Source organism: Eleutherodactylus coqui, chromosome 1 (genome assembly GCF_035609145.1).
Source record: "Eleutherodactylus coqui strain aEleCoq1 chromosome 1, aEleCoq1.hap1, whole genome shotgun sequence".
In the NCBI taxonomy this organism is placed as follows: domain Eukaryota; kingdom Metazoa; phylum Chordata; class Amphibia; order Anura; family Eleutherodactylidae; genus Eleutherodactylus; species Eleutherodactylus coqui.
This window is the reverse complement of record NC_089837.1, coordinates 360,681,442-360,703,715: the sequence shown is the minus strand read 5'-3', so window position 1 is coordinate 360,703,715 and position 22,274 is coordinate 360,681,442. Positions and strand designations below refer to the sequence as shown.

Sequence of the window (22,274 nt, the reverse complement as noted above, 5' to 3'; positions counted from 1 at the left end):
ATTTGTTAAAAGAGCCACAGCACGGGAGGGCGAACTTTTAGCAGAACAATGCCAACAATTAGAAAGAGAATTTGTAGCTGACCCTACAGACACTAAAAGAGATAAATGGCTCCAGATAGGCAGAGACTACTTACTATATCTGAAAGAGAAAGCCCAGAGGAACCTTTTCTTTACCCGACAATCTTTTTTTGAACAGGGAAACCAATCTAGTAAATTACTTGCCTACATGGCGCAAAAGGAGACCGCCCCCCCATCCATACTGAGAGTTAAATCAGTTGAGGAAATAATGCTCACAGACCCAAAAGAAATTCTGGATAGATTCCAACAATTCTACGACGACTTATATCAATCGCGAGTCAATTACACACCTGCACAGCTAGAGACCTATTTAACTGACATAATATTCCCAGAAATACAAGATGACTATAAGTCCTTATTAGACTCTCCCATTACAATGGAAGAGATTGAAGAAGCAATAAATGAAATGGCAAAGAACAAAACTCCGGGCGTGGATGGACTACCAGTGGAAATCTACCAACACTACAAAAAAGAAATAATTCCACACCTGTTTTCCCTATATGAACGTATACTCGATAAGAGCCACCTCCCAGAGTCGATGCTGGAGGCCAACATAGTTCTCATTCTTAAACTGGACAAAAACCCAGAGGAATGCGGCTCATATAGGCCTATTTCTCTATTAAATACAGACTATAAAATCCTCACTAAAATACTAGCCACCCGACTAAACCAAATCATAGGGAAAATTATACACTCCGACCAATCAGGCTTTATTCCGGGTAAATCAACATCGGACAACATCAGAAGAACACAGGTGGGGTGGAGATGGAGATCAGACTGGGCCCTGGCCTCAGTAGACGCAGCTAAGGCGTTTGACTCCGTCGAGTGGCTATATCTGATAGAAGTTCTAAGGAAATTCAGGTTCGGAGACACATTCATAAAATGGATCTCTATTCTATATAAAGCCCCGACTGCTAGGGTAACGGTAAACGGCCTGGCCTCCGCCTCCTTTCCACTACACAGGGGGACCCGACAGGGATGCCCACTTTCCCCCCTTCTATTTGCAATTGCAATCGAACCCCTAGCCCTGAGAATCCAACAGCACACCTCATACAAAGGCGTCCAGATAGGGCCCAGAGAGGACAGAATAGGCCTGTATGCAGACGACATTATATATGTCGGACCCTAGAAACACCCTGCCGCTTGCCATATCTCTGATAGATAAATTTGGAAATTTCTCAGGCCTATGCATCAACTGGCAAAAGTCAGCTTTTATGCCCCTAAGACCAGAGGGATGGCGGATGGGAGACGTATTCTGCAAATTACAAATCACCCCCAGATTTAAATATCTTGGAATACACATCACCAGAGATCATACCCAGAGCCTCGAGTTAAGCATTACTCCCCTACTGACAACCCTGCAGCAAAAATTGAAAAGCTGGAGCTCCCTACCACTATCTGTAGCGGGCAGGATAAACCTCATAAAAATGATAATACTCCCCAAATATCTATATTGCCTAGAGCACACAGAAACAACTATACCACAGAAATTCTTAAAAAAACTAACTCCTTAATAACATCATTCATATGGGGAAATTCTAGAGCCAAGCTGCGCTTAGATACCCTACAGCGCCCTAAAGAGATGGCGGGAATGGCGCTACCAGATTTTAAACTATATTACTTAGCAGGACAGGTTAGGTATCTCCGCTATTGGCTATCGAGCGCGCCTCTCCCTAACTCCGAGCACCATCTGATGTATTTCCTTGCGGAAACATCGCTCTGGATCCTCCTGGAAAAACCAGGATTAATGACTAAACAAATGCTACCTATCCACAGACTAGCAGTGAACGTGTGGCAGACATGTAAATTATTAACTAGACAGGAGAACACCCCTCTGGAGACTCCCCTATGGGACAACAGAGCATTACCACACTTGATGAACCTGCCGGGCAAACAATTCTGGATAAACTCAGGAGTCACCACACTAGAGCATGTATACGTGGACCAAACGCTGGCCTCCTTTGAACAATTGCAGCAACTGTACCAGATTCCAAGGGCGGGATTCTTTAGATACTTGCAACTCCGACACGCACTGACTGCACAGTTCCCAGGACCTAGACAAACATTCTCCCAATATCCATTAATAGGCATATTGCGAACACAAGGACCTAAAGGCCTGATTTCGGTACTGTACACCCACATACTGCAAGCTAAAATTCCCGACACACCAATGACAGTAATGCAGAGATGGAGAGAACTTATCCCCACCCTCACTAACAAGGATTGGGAAACAGCAATGTCCATATACACCACAGTATCACCGGCGGCAAACAACAAACTAACACAACTATATATTTTACACCAGTGTTACCTAATGCCGATCAGACTCCATAAAATGAATCGGATAACCACCAACCGCTGTCACCGGTGCGGAGCACCTAATGCAAACTTTAACCATCTAATATGGAATTGCGCAGACATCCAGGCATACTGGAGAGAGATCCTAACACAAATACTGGGAATACCAGTACCACACGATCCCGCAGTGTGTCTGTTAGGTGTCCTAGATGAAGAACAATGGCAGTACCATGACAAAATATTTCTCACTAAAGTATTATTTTATGCCCGGAAAGCAATAGCCCTACGTTGGATGGACAGATGCCCCCCGACACTTTCAAAACGGCAGAACCTTAGTAATGCCGTTCTGCCATACGAAAAAATTGTATACAAAAACAGAAAATGCCCTGAAAAATTTAATAAAGTGTGGGAAAGATGGTGTGGGTCAACGAGTACGGTGTTCACGCAGGATCAGTTCCATAACTTGCTGAGGACAGTGACGCCTATAAACACCTAATAAAACCAACAAAGAATCATACCCTCCACTGACACTACAAAGAAACTATACTGTCATAAAGAATGTAACAACTGTACGTGTTAATGTAATGTACTAAAGCACTGTTGACATGAGTGTAATGAGCCAATGATGTAACCAAAGTTCTTTATTCAGTTACTGTACAAAATACAGAGTTTTCAATAAAACGAGTTTAAAAAAAAAAAAAAAAAGGGTTTCTCCAGAGTAGACTGCTGCCACTTTAAGAAGAGACCTACTGTAAATATGATGATCAAGATGATGTTAGCCTTTAACCTTACTTTAATTCAGGTAATAATCCATTATGAAGCTGAGCCACGTGGTTTTGTTAGGGATGTGTTGCAAACACTCTGTTTACCTTGAATGTCTAGCTATGCAATACATAAATATATTGTGCGTATATGTATATACACATATTGATTTATGCATTGCATAGCTAGACATTCCAAGTTAACAGAGTGATTTGTTTGTAAAGTATATATATATTCTTTTCTTTTACAGACAAATGAGTGAGGATTACTCACGAAGGTATGAAATTATTGAACTCTTAGCACTTACTCATTCCCCATACAGGTTTTGTTCATGGCTGGATTGCATGGATCCAAAATGTCATCAGGATCGTCAGTGTTACTCTTGTTTGTTCTTGTCCAGTAAAGTGAAGGGAAACGCGTATCACCAAAAGCCTCACATGTTAAGGTATAATTTTTTCCTAAGAAAAATGAAATCCATACAAAACTTTGAGCATTTTTTTTCCACAGTGATATGCTGCTAGAATGAACCCGAAGAAAACATGGGAACAAAGCTGGTAGTTAATATGCAGAGTTGTAGCACATAGCTCAGGTCATATAAGATGATAGTTTTACAATACAGTTTTAAAGCCCCAACCCAATTTAAAAAAATATTCAGGTGTGTAGGTAACTCTAATTCATCTAAATACTCAGCTCTCACCCATGTCATTCTCAGGGCTCAGTCACACAGGCGCATCGGCCCCCGTGTTACTGCACGAAGAAGACAGACGCACTGCAGGTGCGGACGACTCTCCGCACCGCCAGAAAAAATTACACATGGGGGGCGTGGTCTAGGTATGCTGGAGTGAAGAAGCACGATCCAGAGCTCCTCCGCCGCAACCGTTCAGAAGACCGGAAAAAAGCAATATGCAGAGGCTTCCCACGGTCAAAAGAGGGGGTAGGAAAAGGGGAGACCCGGCAGCTACGAGCGGCGTCCCGATCAGCCGCTACCTGAGCGGCACAAGCCCCGCCGGCACCTCACACAGCCCCTCCATCATGGCGCCGGACGGCAACAGAGAGCGCGCGCTCACCCATCCCGGGAAGCCGGAAGCGCGGACCTCGCCCCAGGAGAAGGGACAGCAGAGGGGCTCTGAAGGAGAAGTCCCCCGGCCAGGCATCAGCACACAGGCGGAGCGCACACAGACCGACACGCCGCCGGCAGACAGTAGCGGAGACATGCCGGGCACGGTGCCAGAAAACAGGGCAGGCACCACAGGAAAGAAGCAGGTCCCAGCAACAGGTACACAACGGCCAGATCGACAAACCAAGGTCAGTGAGGGGACAGGGGGCACTAAACAGCAGACCCCCCAGTCTTCCCCATACCCACAGCTGCATGGACAGGGAGGCCAATGCACTCATTTCAGCCACAGAGAAGAGCCGGGCACACCCTAAAACGGGGGCATTCAACACCAGGGCACCCCCCCAGACCTGGACACCCTTATACAGCGGGGGATGGCAGCCAGCTCCGTCTCACTGACCCCTCTGGCAGGGAAAAGCACTAGCAGTCCCAGCATCACACACCCGCAACAGGGGGCCCCCCTGACTCCGCCGGGAACTTACCTACAACAAGGCCCACCGCAAGATGTAGGGTAGACCCTGCAGGACCTGTGGGTCATGATTCAGGCGTTACCAACAAAAACAGACCTTGAAACGCACCTCCGACGCATGGAGGAGAAACACGCGACAGAAATCAATGCAATAAACCACTCGGTTCAGGAGCTATCGGAGCGGGTCACAGTATTGGAACAGACAGTAGAAGCCCCAAACACGAACTTTCAACAAATGTCGCAAATGATCGAAAAGCAGCAGATCCAACTGAGGGAACTGACGTTTCACCTAGACGACATCGAGAACAGGGGCAGACGCAATAACCTAAAACTGAGGGGCCTCCCAGAGAACATTCCGTCAGAAGACCTGTACGAACACGTGACAATTATTTTCAACAAACTCCTACAGCGGCCGGACAACAGGATGATTGAACTAGACAGAGTGCACCGCATGCCAGGCGGCAGAACACGAAACCCGAATCTCCCGAGAGACGTGATCTGTAGAGTGCACTTCTACAGACAAAAAGAAGAAATACTACGCCTAGCTTGGGAACGGGGCCCCATCAAACACAACGGCACCGAAATAACAATCCTCCCTGACGTGTCCAGACTGACACTCAACTGTCGAAGACTGATACGCCCTCTCCTGGATGCTGCACGCAACGCCGAAGCGACGTACAGATGGGGACACCCCTTCCAACTGACCCTACGAAAACGGGGACGGCTCTACACCGTCAGATCACCGTCAGACCTAAACGGTGCCTTTGACTTCCTAGGAGTGCCCGCTATACCAATACCAGACTGGACCAGCCCGCAGGAAACCGCTCCCCCCAACTCCGGAGATCCACGGACCAACCAGAGTGATCCCCCCCATCGCCTAAACGCACCTGCCGGGACCAACGAGCTGTGCTAAAACTATCACCAACAGCTACAATATAGAACGGACCCGTGATCCGACTATAAGACCACAGACAATCCCACAAAGATCGCAACTAACAGACTCACAGAACACCAAGGGGCAGCGGAACACCCAACCCGCAACCAGATACCCTCACGGCATAATGTCCCCAAACCTGCCGATGAAGAAAAACAGGTTCCTAAGACCCGGAGCAAACGCGAACCACTTCCCCTCCCACCTCCAAACCGCACCTCACCGAATTATTAACCAACCAACATCCAAGAAGCGGCGGACGGACTTCTGGAACCAACTGGACGAACCACTTCTGACTCTATTTCGGAACAAGAAACAAAGAACAACACCCATCCAGTGGACTTCCAGCACCCGTCAGCACCGCACAGTTGGCGGATCCAGATCGTCGAACCTCCGCGTGCCCTCCCGCGTTCCCCCACTAGGGCGCCAGGGTTCCTGGCTCCCCCTCCTGTCCAGGGGGGGGTGCGGATTCCCTGACAAACTCAGAGAGTACTATAGTTTCTTGTTTTTTCTCTTGTTGTTGTCTTGTCTCGTCTACCCCAATCCTCCCCCCCCCACCTTCCCATACGCCTACCCCACCCACCCCACATCCAAGCCCCCCTACCTCCCTCACCACTTCTTGGCCTGGCAGGCTAGACTACACCCGCCTGTCTGACACTCGCCGTAGTACCGTGCATTAATCAACTATGCCTTGTGCTCCAGCTAATCTAAACATTGTCTCACTTAACGCACAGGGACTGAACATCCCAGAAAAGAGGTCCTCTTTTCTCAGACTCCTCTGGAAGAAAAGAGCGCAAATAGCCTTCATCCAGGAGACTCACTTTCGTACTGAAGGGGCTCCTCGATTCGCTGACGCCAGGTTCCCGAACGCATACCACGGACTGAACCCAATCGCCAAATCGAAGGGAGTGTCGATTCTAGTCGCCAGCTCAGTACCCTGGGAGCACTCAGCCACACAAAGCGATCCTGAGGGAAGATGCATATTCGTCAAAGGTAAGCTCGCCAACACGCCGGTCACACTCGCGAACATGTATCTCCCCAACTCCAACCAGGTACCGTTCCTCGAAAGGGCCCTGGAGGATCTGGAGGAGTTTAAGGAGGGCACACTAATACTAGGGGGCGATTTCAACCTAACGTTAGAACCACATGCAGATACCTCAAAGGGAGGCAGCTCCCTCACGCAGGCCGCACATCGCAGGATTAGGAAGACGCTACACAAACACCAGCTGATAGACGTATGGAGAATCCTACATCCTAACACCAGAGATTATACATACTTCTCTGCCCCGCACAATTCATATTCCAGGATTGACTTCTTCCTAATACACCACTCGACCCTACCAAGAATAACAGCAGCAGAAATAGACAATATTACCCTCTCTGACCATGCACCAATCACCCTCTCATTAACACTCCCCACACTACATGACAGAGCTTGGCACTGGCGGCTAAACGAATCTCTCATTCACGACCCTGAGACCTCGGAACAAATACAAAAAGCGCTAGCAGACTACTTCGAGAATAATTGCACCACAGGCATAGACCCGCTCGTGACTTGAAAAGCGCATAAATGCGTAATAAGGGGTTTCCTGATAGGAGTGGGATCCCACATTAAAAAAGAGCGAGGCGCTCACCTACGTGACCTTCTAGACCAAATTCAAAATCTAGAGCGACTACACAAATCCACCCAGGATAACACCATAGGCACAGAATTAACACTTCTAAGAGATAGGGTGAGAAAGCACTGCCTAGGCCAAGCGAAAGGTTCCTTAGCGAAATGCAGACGCCATTTCTATGAATTTGGCAACAAACCGAGCCGCACATTGGCACGGGCGCTGAGAGCCGCCAGAGTAAAAACATACGTCCCACACATCTCCTTCCCTACGGGCCAAATCATGCACCAACCCCAGCAGATCACGGACGCTTTCCGCACGTTCTACCAAGGGCTATACAATCTAACCCCCACAATGTCGGAAAACGACAGAGCCACACGGAAGGCCAAAATACAAGAGTACATACAACACTCAAACATGAGGGAGCTCACCAGAGAGGTAGCAGATATACTAGAAGAGCCGATCACACAAGAGGAACTGACAGCCGCACTAGCCGAATCCAAAACAGGAAAATCACCCGGACCAGATGGACTCACCCTCGCATATTACAAAAAATATGCAGAGACACTAACACCACACTTCCTGCAAGCCTTTAACTCCATCACTGCAGGGAAAGACCTGCAGAGAGACACACTAGGAGCCCACATAACAGTAATCCCCAAGGAAGGAAAGGACCCCTCCCAATGTCAAAGTTACCGACCCATCTCGCTATTGAACGCAGATTTGAAATTATTCGCAAAAATACTGGCGAACAGGATCTCCCCACACTTACAACACATAATCCACAGAGACCAAGTAGGATTCGTCCCAACAAGAGAAGCAAGGGACAATACGACCAAAGCAATAAACTTAATCCACATAGCCAAAAAACTAGCCACCTCTGCCTGTCTGCTGTCAACAGACGCAGATAAAGCCTTTGACAGAGTGGACTGGGACTTCATGCTCGCCACCATGACCCAGATGGGACTAGGCCCCAACATGCTGAGTTGGATAAAAAGTCTCTACTCATGTCCCACAGCAGAAGTGAGGGTCAATGGCCAAACCTCGCCCCCCTTTGTGATTACCAACGGCACGAGACAAGGCTGCCCCCTTTCACCCATAATTTTTATCCTGTGCCTCGAGCCCCTCTTGAACCGTATCCAAGCCAACCCGAACATAACAGGGATCAAAGTGGCAAACACCGAACAGAAGATAGCAGCCTACGCAGATGACCTCCTTTTTCGTCACAAATCCACGAATTACATTCCCAAACTTACTAGCCGAAATTAAACAATATTCTGAGTACTCAAACTTTAAAATAAATTACCACAAATCCGCGGCCCTTAACATATTCTTAAAACAGTCGGTAGTTGGAGAGCTAAAAAAATTCATTCCCATTCACTTGGGCGGGAAACCACATCCTATACCTAGGAATACATCTTACCCCCGAGCCAGAAAACCTATATGCGGCCAACTACCCTGCCCTACTGAGTAAGATCAGGACAGACCTAAACTCGTGGACAAAAGGCCTACACTCATGGTTTGGGAGGGGGGCCATCTTTAAAATGAACATACTCCCCAGAGTACTCTATTTACTTCAAGCGCTCCCCATTAAGGTCCCCAAACAATTTTTCCAACAAATGTCATCTCTCATGACTAAATTCGTTTGGGCAAACAAACCCCCGAGTATAGCAAGGGACACCCTGACAAGACCCAAAGAGGAAGGAGGACTGGGACTTCCAAGCTTTAACAGGTACTATCAAGCCACCCACCTAGCCCGTATCATAGACTGGCACAGACATGCGGAATTCAAACAATGGGTCAGCATTGAACAAACAGCCACACCTATACCATTGAAGGCCCTTCCATGGATTCAGGAACACATAACCGCAGACCTGACCAACCACCCCACGATAGGTCCCACATTAATGACAGCGGCGAAAATACTAACACGACCAGACATGGCCCCCAGACCCTCACCAATGTTCCCAATACTGGGCAATCCATCGTTCCCACCAGGGATGGAGGACAAAACTCTCCGCCTATGGCAGAAGGGAGGTAGATTCCGAGCAACGCATTTCATGCAGGAAGGCCAATGGCTCACGATGGAACAACTGACAGTGACACAAGACCCATATCCGATACCGTTCTGGCAAACAGTCCAATTAAGGCACTTACTTAACTCCCTTCCACACCCGCACACATTTACAAGGCCTAAAACGCAATTTGAAACACTATGCAGCTCAGAGGGCCCGTCTAGACACACACTGTCAAGCGTATACAGCCTACTCAACACACAAACAGAACCTCAGCCACCGGAATTCGTCCGGAAATGGGAAGAAGACCTGGGAATATCGTTTTCCCAGACAGAAAGGGAAAAAATCTACGCGCTTACTCACTCCGTATCCATATCTAGCAAAATTCAGGAGGCAGGATATAAGATACTAGCACGCTGGTACAGAGTCCCCACCCGCATCAACAAGATATACCCATCGGCGTCTCCCCTTTGCTGGAGATGCGGAATGGAACAGGGCACACTCTTACACATCTTCTGGGACTGTCACGTGTTGGCGAGCTTCTGGACGAATGTCTGGCAGATAACATCCAAATTTACCCAGTACCCCATACCAAAAACAGCTGCATTCTTCCTCTTGCATCATAACGAGATTCCTATTTCAGTGTACAAAAACTCAGTTACTCGACACCTGATAAATGCCGCGAGATCATGCGTGCCGAAACTCTGGCGTCAGACTACCCCGCCCACAACAGCGCTTTGGCTCACCACGATCCGGGGAGTTCTGGAAATGGAGGACCTCACAGCCACACTCAAAGGTACCCAAAGAAAGTTCATAAAAACTTGGTTCCACTGGCTAGAGTTTCAGTGCACAACAGAATACAAAAGTCTACTGGAAACTAATTAATCGTGGGCATAAAGTGGCACCCCCCATGCCACCCCGGACCCAGGCTCCCCTTCCTACACACCTCGCCAACCTATACTATCCCCTCAAAAATCCCTAATGTTTTTTGCCCAATGTCCTATGTGAAGGTTTATATTGAGTTTATAGAGTCTAGAGTTTTAGCAGCAAACAAGTGCCACTAAGAAACCGAGAATAAGTATTGATACGGACAAAGACAAGCGAACCAACCAAGACAGCCAGATACTTGAAAGGCTCACAAAAGAAAAAGACTCCAAGAACGCTGCAAACAACATTAGTTTATTTTAGTTTAGTTTATTCTATTTACCACACAATTGCTAGACCGAGACCCGAAGTGTATGTTTGGTTATTTGTATTAAAATTGAAAACTGAAAATAAAGAATAAAAAAAAAAAAAAATTACACATGACCGGCAATGGAGCCAGGCATGCGTTCTTTCTTCCGGCGGTGCGGAGAGTCGTCCGACCGTCTTATCGCGCAGGAACACGGGCGCCGATGTGCCCGTGTGACTGAGCCCTCACAGGGATCCTGGAGCCCGAGCTCTGGGAATTATTTAGTGGGGTCTTTATGCTGTTAGCTGCTTTGGCTATCTATGTGCCTGCTAAATCTTTTAGTCTTTAGAAGTTGTGTAATGAAGATGGCAGCAATCAACATGCAACATCAAAAGCCCTCTATGGATGGCCAATTATGGCTATCTTAATAAATGATCTAGTTCAGGTGGAGACAAGTCCTCTTGATTTCCAAGATAAAGCTTTCAGAATAAGCCCCCCATTACCCCTATGCTTAGCATGATAGCTGTTTAAAAGACCATTGTTAAACCAACAGCTATCAGCCCTGATAAGGGAGTGGGGGTATGGGCCTGTATCACCTAGACTGCCAGTTGTCTACCCATACACAACTTTGAAAGAAGGAAGAGAGGGACAATCCCTTTATCGTGTGCACATTTTTTTAATAATAACTCCACCCAATCTCACCCGATCTACTTTGTACCCACCACACAGTAATAGTCTCTTCCTTCATGTAACACACAGTAATGGTGCCCATCTATGACATGGTAGAGCGAGGAGCTGACAGCTCCCCACTTCACCATGTCACCAGTTGTACTGACAGGCACCATTACTGTATGTGACACAAAGGTAGACACCATTACTGTGTGAGAGCACGTTCTGGTGTGTTTTCTGGCATATATGGAAAATGTAGGGCTCTAACATGATATGAACAGAGCCTTATTGTGATTGTACTTATTTTACAGCTCAGGCTAAATGCTGATAATGTATTCATATCAGTAATTTTGATTACTTATTATCTTTATCAAGTATTGTTCGTTTACATTTTGTCCATGATTTGCTCAACCATGTAAGGAAAGTTCCTGACATGTATGTACAGTTCAGTCCATATTAACCTAATTTCATGAGTGGATAGTCTTCTGTTACCCATAATATAATCCCTTTTCTCCTGTGAAGTTTAATCCCTTTAACCACTTAGTAATGGAGCTTTTTTGTTTTTTTCCATTTTCGTTTTTTCCTCCCCCATTTTAAAAAATCGTAACTCCTTTATTTATCCATCTTGTTTTTTGCGGGATGAGTTGTATTTTTCAATGGTACTATTTAATGTACCTTATAATGTACTGAAAAACATTTATTTAGATATTTTTATTATAACTATAACAAAAGATTTTTTTAAACTTTTATTACTTTTTTTTTAATTAGTAAAACGTTATTATTATGATTTTTGTTTTTTATTTTAGTCCCCAAAGGGGACCACAACTTGCCATGCTTTGATGATTCCTGCAGTTTGATGTAATGCCATAGCATTACATCATACTCTAATCTGACAGGCAGTCTATCTGGCCACCCCACGGGGATGGCTTGATAGGCATACTGCCAAGACAGCCCTGGGGCCTTTCCGATCTCCCTGAGATCTCATCACGGGGGAACTGTACTGAACCCCCGAACATCGGTCAGGAGATTTAAATACTGATGGGAGAATTGACAGCGGCATTTAAAGGGTTAAAGGGGTTGTCCCGCGCCGAAACGGGTTTTTTTTTTTTTTAAACCCCCCCCCGTTCGGCGCGAGACAACCCCGATGCAGGGGTTAAAAAAACCACCCGCACAGCGCTTACCTGAATCCCGGCGGTCCGGCGTCTTCATACTCACCTGCTGAAGATGGCCGCCAGGATCCTCTGTCTTCATGGACCGCAGGGCTTCTGTGCGGTCCATTGCCGATTCCAGCCTCCTGATTGGCTGGAATCGGCACGTGACGGGGCGGAGCTACACGGAGCCGGCATCCTGCACGAGCGATCCCATTCATAAAAGAAGAAGACCCGGACTGCGCAAGCGCGGCTAATTTGGCCATCGGAGGGCGAAAATTAGTCGGCACCATGGAGACGAGGACGCCAGCAACGGAGCAGGTAAGTATAAAACTTTTTATAACTTCTGTATGGCTCATAATTAATGCACAATGTACATTACAAAGTGCATTATTATGGCCATGCAGAAGTGTATAGACCCACTTGCTGCCTCGGGACAACCCCTTTAACAGCCCTGATCGACCACGCGGGTTGTCGGAGCTGTTGCCCACGACGCCATTTACCTCCATACACATCCTGCAACGGCAGAACGTAAAAACACTATAGGGTGGTCACTAAGAGGTTAATCTATTCATTCCCACTTTACTTATGCTTAGAACTGTGATCTACTTTAACCCCTTAAGGACCAGGTGCTGCAGAATAAGATTGCGCTATACAAATAAAGATTATTATTATTACGAGGGGGTGCTGATAAGTATTTGGATTTGCGTTCTTTTTTTGTTTCTATGGTAACGAATATTACATCACATGAAAGCCTTATGTATCTTATATATTTTGTGTTTGTAGCTTATGGCTACAGTGATCTAGGCACGCGGGAAAACAAAATGGCAGAGTCTAAGGCGATATTCACAGCAAATGAGAGCAGAGGAGTGATACAATTCTTGTTTCTGCAAGGAAAGTCCACAAATAGAGATGAGCGAGCATACTCGCTAAGGCTAACTACTCGAGCGAGTAGTGCCTTATTCAAGTATCTGCCCGCTCGTCTCTAAAGATTCGGCTGCCGGCACGGGTGAGAGGTGAGTTGCGGCAGTGAGCAGGGGGGAGCGGGGGGGGGGGGAGAGAGGGAAAGAGAGATCTCCCCTCCGTTCCTCCCCGCTCTACCCCACCGGCAGCCGAATCTTTAGAGACGAGCGGGCAGATACTCGAATAAGGCACTACTCGCTCGAGTAGTTAGCCTTAGCGACTATGCTCGCTCATCTCTATCTGTGAAGGATAGTCATGGTGATATGTCGTAGACATTGGGGGATCAATGTCCTTCATAATCTACAGTTAAGAACTGGGTTGCCAAATTTAAAACGGCCACTTCAGCACCGATGATGAGGAACGTCCTGGTCGACCAAGAGAGGTTGTTTTTCCGGAGATCGTCAATGCTATGCACAACCACATACTGGAGAAACGGCGGATTTCAGCTAAAGGAATAGCAGACATCATGGGGATTTCTCATGAATGTGTTTGTGTCATTAGCCATGAACATTTGAACATGAAGAGGCTATCTGCAAAGTGGGTTCCCAAATGTTTGACAACAGATCAGAAAAGCATGCGAGTGAAAACTTCCCGGTCCATTTGTCAGCGTTTCCGGACTTATAAGAACTTCCTGGATCGACTGGTCACTATGGATGAGACCTGGATTTATTTGTATGACCTTGAAACCAAGGAGTAGTCAAAAGATTGGAGGCACAACGGTTCTCCTTGCCCAAAGATGTTCAGAGTCCACAAATCAGCCACTAAGGTGATGCCACAAGGTTTCTGTGTTCTGGGATAAGGAGGGCGTGCTGCTAGTGGACTACCTTCAAAATGCTTCCACCATCAATGCAAGGTATTACATTGAACTTTTGGACCAATTGAAGGTAGCTCTGAAGGCCAAAAGGTGTCGCAAGCTGTCCAAAGGAATCTTGTTCCTGCAAGACAACGCCTTCGCTCACACTGCACAAGCAACCACGGCAAAACTGGTGGAGCTAGGCTTCCAGCTGGTTGACCACCCACCTTATTTACCAGATCTAGCTCCCTTGGACTATAATCTGTTTCCAAACCTGAAGAAACACCTCAAGGGTGCCAAATTTCACACCATTTCTGATGCCATGGCTGCTACGGATGACTAGCTGAGCCACAACTGAAATCCTTCTTTTTGCAAGGCTTACAGAACTTGGAATACCGATGTAAGAAGTGTGTTGACATCAGTGGAGTGTATGTGGAATAAATGTAAAGTTTCATTTTCCTATATCATATCTTTCTGGGTAAAGCCAAAGACTTATCAGCAGCCCCTCGTATTATTACCAGGCTGTTTTGGTCCTAATGGAAAATACATTTTTTAGGGATTTTACCCATGTGGTGGTTATACTGCCCTACTTTTTCCTTCAGATACCCAAAATGTTTTCGCTGCATTTTGTTTTTCTCTGTGACATACAGGGCTTTTTTTTTTATATCTTTTTTCACTGACCTTTTCCCCTGTTTTTTAGCTTTTATTGAGGGTAAAAAGCTTAAAAAAACTATTATTATTAGTATATTTATTCTAAAATAAAGTATGTGAATGGGTTCCTCATTTTGTTTTAGATGTGTGCCAGTCATAAGGTGGAAACACAAGTGCATGGCTTTTTACAGGTACAGTATACTTATGAGAACACTTGTCTTGTAAGAGCAGAGCACCTGTGTGTCCATCAGATGACCATGGGAGATTTTTTTATCCATTGAAAGTAAACAATGATTGCTTCTAGTGAATGACAGCAGGCAAAGATCTTGAAGAATGTGATGAATTAAAACAGAATATATGTGGAAAAAAATTATAGCTTTCACTGTATGATTAATAAGCTTTGATGAAATACTAATACCCATTTACCATAGTGTTTTTACATAGAGAAGAATAGATATATTATTATATCACATATTTGTCAGCCAGGTACTACTGTATGCAACTAGTTTCCAGAATAGTCCTTTTGAAGATATGATCTTCAGTTGGTTAGTCTTTTATCTGTCAGAGAGGTAAAGAAATGAGTGACTCAAATTCTAACACAGTGTGGGTATGATTAACCGCAGGCCATTATCTGAACCCAAATCAATATTATAGATACACTTACAGTGAAAACAAGATGACTTGCTAGTTATACATAGAACACATACTAAGAACTGTATCTACAAGACCACAAAGTCTAGAAAATATAACCTCACCAGAAATAGCACTATGGTGATTAATGAAATAGAAAATATTTCCATTTCGGGATTTTTCAACTTAATATGTTATATATGAACTAAGCCAAATTGTGGTGGTGAAAGCAGATAATTTACTGAACAGACTTTCTTTTGAAGATACTTTCTTTTTCTGACACTGAATAAGATGAATTGTAAAGGTCGTACTGAGAGTTATCTGGTGAGAGAGAAATATATGGACACATATTAGTGTTCTTATTACAAATGCTAGTGTTGTGTACCTATAGTGTGTTGTATAGCTTTATTACATTTTTCAGGAATGAAGTGGGGATGGAAAACACGTCCAGAAATTCCGCCATTATTTTTACAGCCTTCACCATTTGGTAAAATAACATGATAAAGCAAGGCCCCCTGATCTTTGCCTGAGTATTAGTCCCTTGCCTCTAGGTTGCATATTCTTATAGCTGTCAGCTATATGCCTATTTTTTACTGTATCTTGCCTTTTGTCTTGTGCATTTGTCATCTTCTGCCCTCTGGTTTGCTCTCTGGCCTGGATTCCTGAGTTTGCCTCAGTGGTGCCCTTTTGATTTGTCATTCCTGAATGATCTTCTATTTCTGGCCCACAGCTCTGTCTGACTGCTCTCTAGTTCCCTATCACTGCTACATCCTGTTGCTACTGCTAACTGCTGATTCCTTTGAGGGCCATGACCTTCGGTTCCAACCATTGAAGTCCAAAATTCTTTGCAAGGGTCCCATGAAAAGAAAGAGATGATCCATTAGACCCCACACCTCACTTTTGTTGGTGCTAGACAGATTCCAGTGCCAATTTTTCAATTTCCTAGAAAGGCCTACCTCACAGTATACTCAGGTACTGTATTTGAACCAACTACCACCACTCAAGTGGTTACGAATAGTGCAACAAGGAAAATGTTACAGAGAAATCATTGAATTCTTTCAAACGTCCTTCATGTCCAACCTAGATGGCCCTTTACTTTTCCTATTTAGGACCTTACTTATACTATTTAGAACCTAACAAACGCTCGCGCCAAATTTCACGCTTGTACGTCACCAGGAAGTTACATTACATAGAGGTGCACCACCTTTGCAATTAGCATTAAATAATCGAGTTGCGAAACCCTTTACTTTTCGTACTTAGGACCTAATGAATGCTCGTACCAAATTTCACGCTTGTATGACATCGGGAAGTTACATTACATAGGGGTGCTATTACATTTGCAATTAGCATTGAATAATCGAATAGTGACCCATTAACTTTTCCTATTTAGGAACTATAGAATGATTGTGCCAAATTTCACGCTTGTATGACATCGGGAAGTTACATTACATAGGGGTGCTGTTACATTTGCAATTAGCATTGAATAATCGAATAGTGACCCCTTTACTTTTGCATTTAGGACCTAAAGAATGCTCGTGCCAAATTTCATGCTTGTACAACATCGGGACGTTACATTACATAGGGGTGCTGTTACATTTGCAATTAGCATTGAATAATCGAGTTGCGAAACCCTTTACTTTTCGTACTTAGGTCCTAAAGAATGCTTGTGCCAAATTTTACGCTTGTACGACATTGGGAAATTACATTACATAGGGGTGCTGTTACATTTGCAATTAGCATTGAATAATCAAATAGTGACCCCCTTACTTTTCCTTTTTAGGACCTAAAGAATGATCATCCCAAATTTCATGTTTTTACGACATTGGGAAGTTAGAGAATTAGATTAGGTACATTACACAGCGGTGGCAATACTTTTGCACTTAGCATTGAATTTTCAAGTTGTGACCCCTTTACTTTTCCTATTCTGGAACTAAAGAATGGTTATCCCAAATTTCATGTTTGTATGACAATTAGAGAATTAGATTTGGTACATTACATAGGGGTGCCAATACTTTACTGACACATTATATTTATAAACTGCGGCTCGTTCCTCAGTGTGAGCACGCCTTCATTACTTCTTTGCAGTTGCACAAAATAAATTTTTTTCTGATGTAAAACTGCAGACTGCACTATGTAGGGGCAGGGGAGCTGTGTCCAGTGAATTACTCCATTTGACAATTGTCTTTGGTAATGAAAGGGGAAATGCTCGATCCGCTTTTTTTCCCTCTAATTTTTAGATTTACACAATGCAGCAAAAATGAGATGATTACTGTATTCTATGGGTCAGTATGATTACTGCCATATCAAGTTTATATAGTGTTCTTTTTCTGTACTACTTTTGAAAAATAAAATATCTATGCTCTAAGGCCCCTTATACTAAGATGCCAACCACCAATGCCTCTTGTATTATGTTGTCAGCTGTTGATAGCCTTGTAATGAGCTTGGAGCCACAGATGCCCCTCATGTTGAAACACTAGCTGCTGATACCTTTGTGGTTCAGGGACTACTCATGACCTACTATAGTTAAGGGCATACATAGACTTCATGGGGTCCCTTAGCAAAACACAGAATTGGATCCACCCAGCCCCCCACCTCAAAAATAATAAAATAAATATGTATGGAGCTATAATACGGTCACCACATAATGGTCAGATACCAGTTCTACACAGTGATAGTGATTACAGTGCAATTACCTCTGATAGTCATTGTTTACTTTCCTGTTTCTTCTTTATCTGGGTCCAGACCACTATGAAGACTTTTTGCAGCCACAAGTTGTCTCTGCGCACTCTCCCTATCCTGATGCTACCCTTAAGTACCTCTCCATAGAACTAGTGTCCCTTTCTGTGGCCATACAAAGTACAGTAATAGTGTTGCCTGTGTGGCCCCACAAAGTAATAGTGTTACCTCTTAGTAGCAATGCCCTTCATGTGGCACTTCTTAGTAGCAGTGTTTCCTACATGGCCCCTCTTAGAAATAATGCCGCCTTCTGTGGTTCCACAAAGTAAAAGGCCCCGCTTAGATATCATGGCCTCTTCTCTGGCCCCTTCGGATATAGTACCCCCCCCCCCCCTCATTTGCCTCCCATCAATATAGTGTTCTACCTCTATTGTCTCCCTTTACATATAGTTCCACCCTCTGTGGTCCTTCTTATATATAGTTCCTCATTCTGTCTCCCCCTATTTACATATAGCTCCCTGCTTGCAAATCTCTGCCAGCAGTAGGAACTCCTCACTTTGTCACACACAAATTTGTTGCAGCCAGACCTAACTCTGTTCTGCACAACATAGCCAACATCTCCCCTCAGTGTCTTACACACACTGTACTCTTAAAGAGGATAAATTAATATCGACACCAGCCTTTGGACCTAATAATCAGCCAGGCCGGAAACTCACCAGCCATGTGGCAACTGCATTGGCAGATGGTAGAGCCAGAACCTAAACTTCATGATGCAATAGATTAAGCTGCAGCAGAACAGGTTGGGTGCAGAAGCACACAAGGCCTTCTTGAATAGGAGAGCTATACGCAGTCAGGCCTAAGGTAATCTCTCAGTCAAGCTTAGACTGGGGAGTTTCCTGGTCTAGGAGGAAAGATGAGACAATTCAGGTGGAGATGGTTCTTCTACCCCAGTAAAGGCATAGATCCTTAAACAATGTCCTTGACCTCTCCTCTGAGAACAGAACAGTATTGCCTATTTGCATCAGAGATAGGCAGGGTGGTAGATACTGAAGGTATGGGTGAGCTGTTAAACACAGGTGGCAGATGTGGAAAGTGAAGGGAATCCTCTATCTCCTGAGCCCTTTACCTGAAATGGATATCAACCCAAGTGGCAAGAGTGATGATGTAATCCAAGAAACAGGGCCTATCTGGTCAGTTTATTCTAAATATGGCCTGCCAGACCCTTTTAGCAGGCAGCCACTAAAGTTTGATTGTTCCAGGATAAATCTGAAGCCACAACAAGAACTTGATGCCATATCAGCCTACGGAGGAATATCTTTACTTGAGACAGAAAATTGCAGAAGTAGCTGTCGAAATATGCACAGGCTCCTTCAGATGGTTATTAGGAAAAGTTGTAATGAGAAGAATATAGGGTTATTCATAGCCAGAGAGGTGCTTCCAAGGGCTCTCCAGCGAGTGAGAAAACAGTGCAAGTGATTTTAGTCTGCTCAGAGTTCACAAAGTTGATGTGAATAGAATACTGGTTCAGGAATTCTGAGTATTTTATAATCACCATCAAATCTCTGGGGAGGTGAGGAGGAAGATGTGGAATGTGTCCCATAGCAGATGCCAGTAACCCCAATCTGTCCATGACAATAAAAAAGGACTTAACCCCCTACGGTCTGAACACTGATGTTTTATAATCACTTTAAAGAAGTAAAGTGATTATCTCTCAAACATAGCACAGAGCATCATCCTGTATTTGTACACAAGTCATATCTATTGTATACGATACCCGAAAAACAAGGGGAGATTTTTCCTTGAGAAAGGGACAGGACTGGATGTCGAATGCTCATTTTTTATTTTCCTCTATATTTAATATCCTATAGGGGAGAACTTTGCTGATAACCCAGGGATTATATACTGGGGCGGCTGTGTACAGCAAACACATTATCTATCTGACTTTCTAAAAAAAAATTTCTTGTTGCAATCTAATTCCTCCACCTGCTATGGTGGATCTTTCACGAGATTGTAACAAAAAGGAAATTTCCTTCCCGAACACTGAACTACACTTGATCAATTAGTAGGAGAGCAGCATCTAACCTCCTGACTATAGGTCCCATAAGTGACTTAGTGTCTAGTATCTGCAACACTGCATGGTTCTTTTGTACGGGTTTTCTATGAGGAACGAAGGAATACTTCATACCCAGTAGTTCCCCTCTTTTTCGCTATATATGTTTTTGTTCTGTCAAATTTTTTTAAATAAATTTTCTAATAAAGTTAGTTGGTTTTAATAATAGATTCTTCCTCAGTGAATCGTTTGAAATTATTTGAAGAATTTTCTGCCTCGGTGATTACTTTAGAGTATACTTCTATTATAGTGTGTTCTGCTCTCTACCCACGGCTCTACACCCTACATGGTGGGACCTTGTGGGATTTATGGGTGTTTTGTTAGCCCTAGGTTTTAATATTATGCTGCACTGCATCCATATTATTCAAATTCACACTAAGTTATTAGATGATACTTACCAAGTTCTACTATTGTTGTTACAATCTCACCACCTAGAATTGTGGGTCTTGTATTTTCTCTTTTATGACCTATAATTGTTAAAAACAGAATACAGGTAATTCTGAATTATATTAGTAAACAAATACTTTATTTAACAAATATTAATAAACAAGTAACAACCATAATAGTCCTATTAACCAGGAAAAGTTGATTATGTAGGAGCCTTATTTTTCCTGCTTAGTGAGGCTACATTCACACGAGTGAGCGCAATATTGGGTTGAGAAATACAGCCCGATATCGCACTAGTCAACAGGCGTCTTACCATGAGATGTTTTTCATACAATAACAGCTGGCATCACTTCAGCTACATTCCAATCCTCCGCCTCTTGCTTCACATGCACTGGAGGATCGGCAAGGGAGTCCAAGTTTTTTCAATAGGAAACATCACATCGCACATCGTATAGTATGCGATGTGTTTAAATGTCCTATTGAAAATAATGGGTGATGCGTTCCGAGGGATGCAAAAAAATAGAGCATTCAGCGATTTCTACCTCGCAACAGCAATGTAAAAAGGTGAACTGAAGTTTATTTATTATTAAAAATAAATATTAAAATGTTTAAAAAAAATCTTTTCCCATTTTTATAATAAAAAAATCTAAACATATTTAGTCTGCATGCTGAACGCCGTTCAAAAAAAAAGCTGAATTGCATTTTTTGGTAATCTCATCTGCAATGTAAAATTTAATAAAAAAAACATCAAAAAGACTTATGTACCTCAAAATGATAGCAACTGAAACCATGGGTGGTTTCTCAAAAAACAAGCCTTCACACCGCTACATTGGCAGAAAAATAAAAACGTTATGGCATTCAGAAGATAGCAATAGAGATTTTTTTAAAATAAAAACAAAAAAAAATGTATATATAAATTTAGTATCTTTGTGAGGGCTTATTCACAGGAGCGTATATCGGACGCTGTTTTCATGGCCAGCCAATATACACTACCATCTGAGCTGTCTATCCTCTTCCCTCCCCGTTGACGACTCTCTGCCACTCTCCTCCCCTCCTGCTGTTTGCAATGGGAGAGGGGGAGGGGCGGGGTTAGAGCAAACCTCCCACCACCTTCCCACAGCCAGCAATGGGAGGGGGCGGGGTAGGGCAGAGTTTAGCTCCACCCCTCCTATTGCAAACAACCAGAGGGGAGGAGAGAGGCAGAGAGCCGGTGAGGGGGAGAGAAGGGGGTAGACAGCTCATATGGTAGTGTATATCGGTGGAACATGAAAACGGCAGCCAATATACGCTCCTGTGAATAAGCCCTCATTGTGACCTACTAAATAAATGTATCATATCATTTTTGCCAAGGTATGTATGCTGTAAAAATAAAAAAAACCAAAAAATGGCACAATTGTGTTTTTTTTCTATTTCACTCCACTTCAAAATATGCAAACGTTTTTCAGTACATTATATGGTACCTCTGAGAAATACAACTTGTCCTGCAAAAAACAAGCACTCAGACAGCTACGTTCACAGAAAAATAAAAGAGTTATAATTTTTTGAGAGCAGAGAAGAGAAAATATGAAATTAAAAAAACAAAAATAGCCATTTCCTTAAGAACTCCAATCCCAGTCCTCGCAGCAGGGCGTAGTTGCAGGGGAAGCCACAGCCCTTAATTAGTGACTTCCCCACACTCACTTTACAACTGTGCTCAGGTAATGGTTTTTTCCTTTTACCCGAGCACAGCTTGGGTCAAAGCGACCCTCTGGTCCAAAAACAAAGATCGTTTCGCCAGCTTCTTTGACTACCTGATG

At 44.1% G+C, this 22,274-nt stretch overlaps 1 protein-coding gene across 1 annotated transcript in view; it reads right to left on the bottom strand.

Annotated features, from left to right (window-relative positions):
- LOC136594784 (interleukin-18 receptor 1-like) overlaps positions 1-22,274 on the bottom strand; it is an 89,845-nt gene that overhangs the window by 46,518 nt on the left and 21,053 nt on the right. Inside the window, exon 5 of the mRNA XM_066588685.1 lies at positions 3,446-3,596. Coding sequence (XP_066444782.1) covers positions 3,446-3,596 — 151 coding nt within the window. The remainder of the gene's footprint in view (positions 1-3,445; positions 3,597-22,274) is intronic.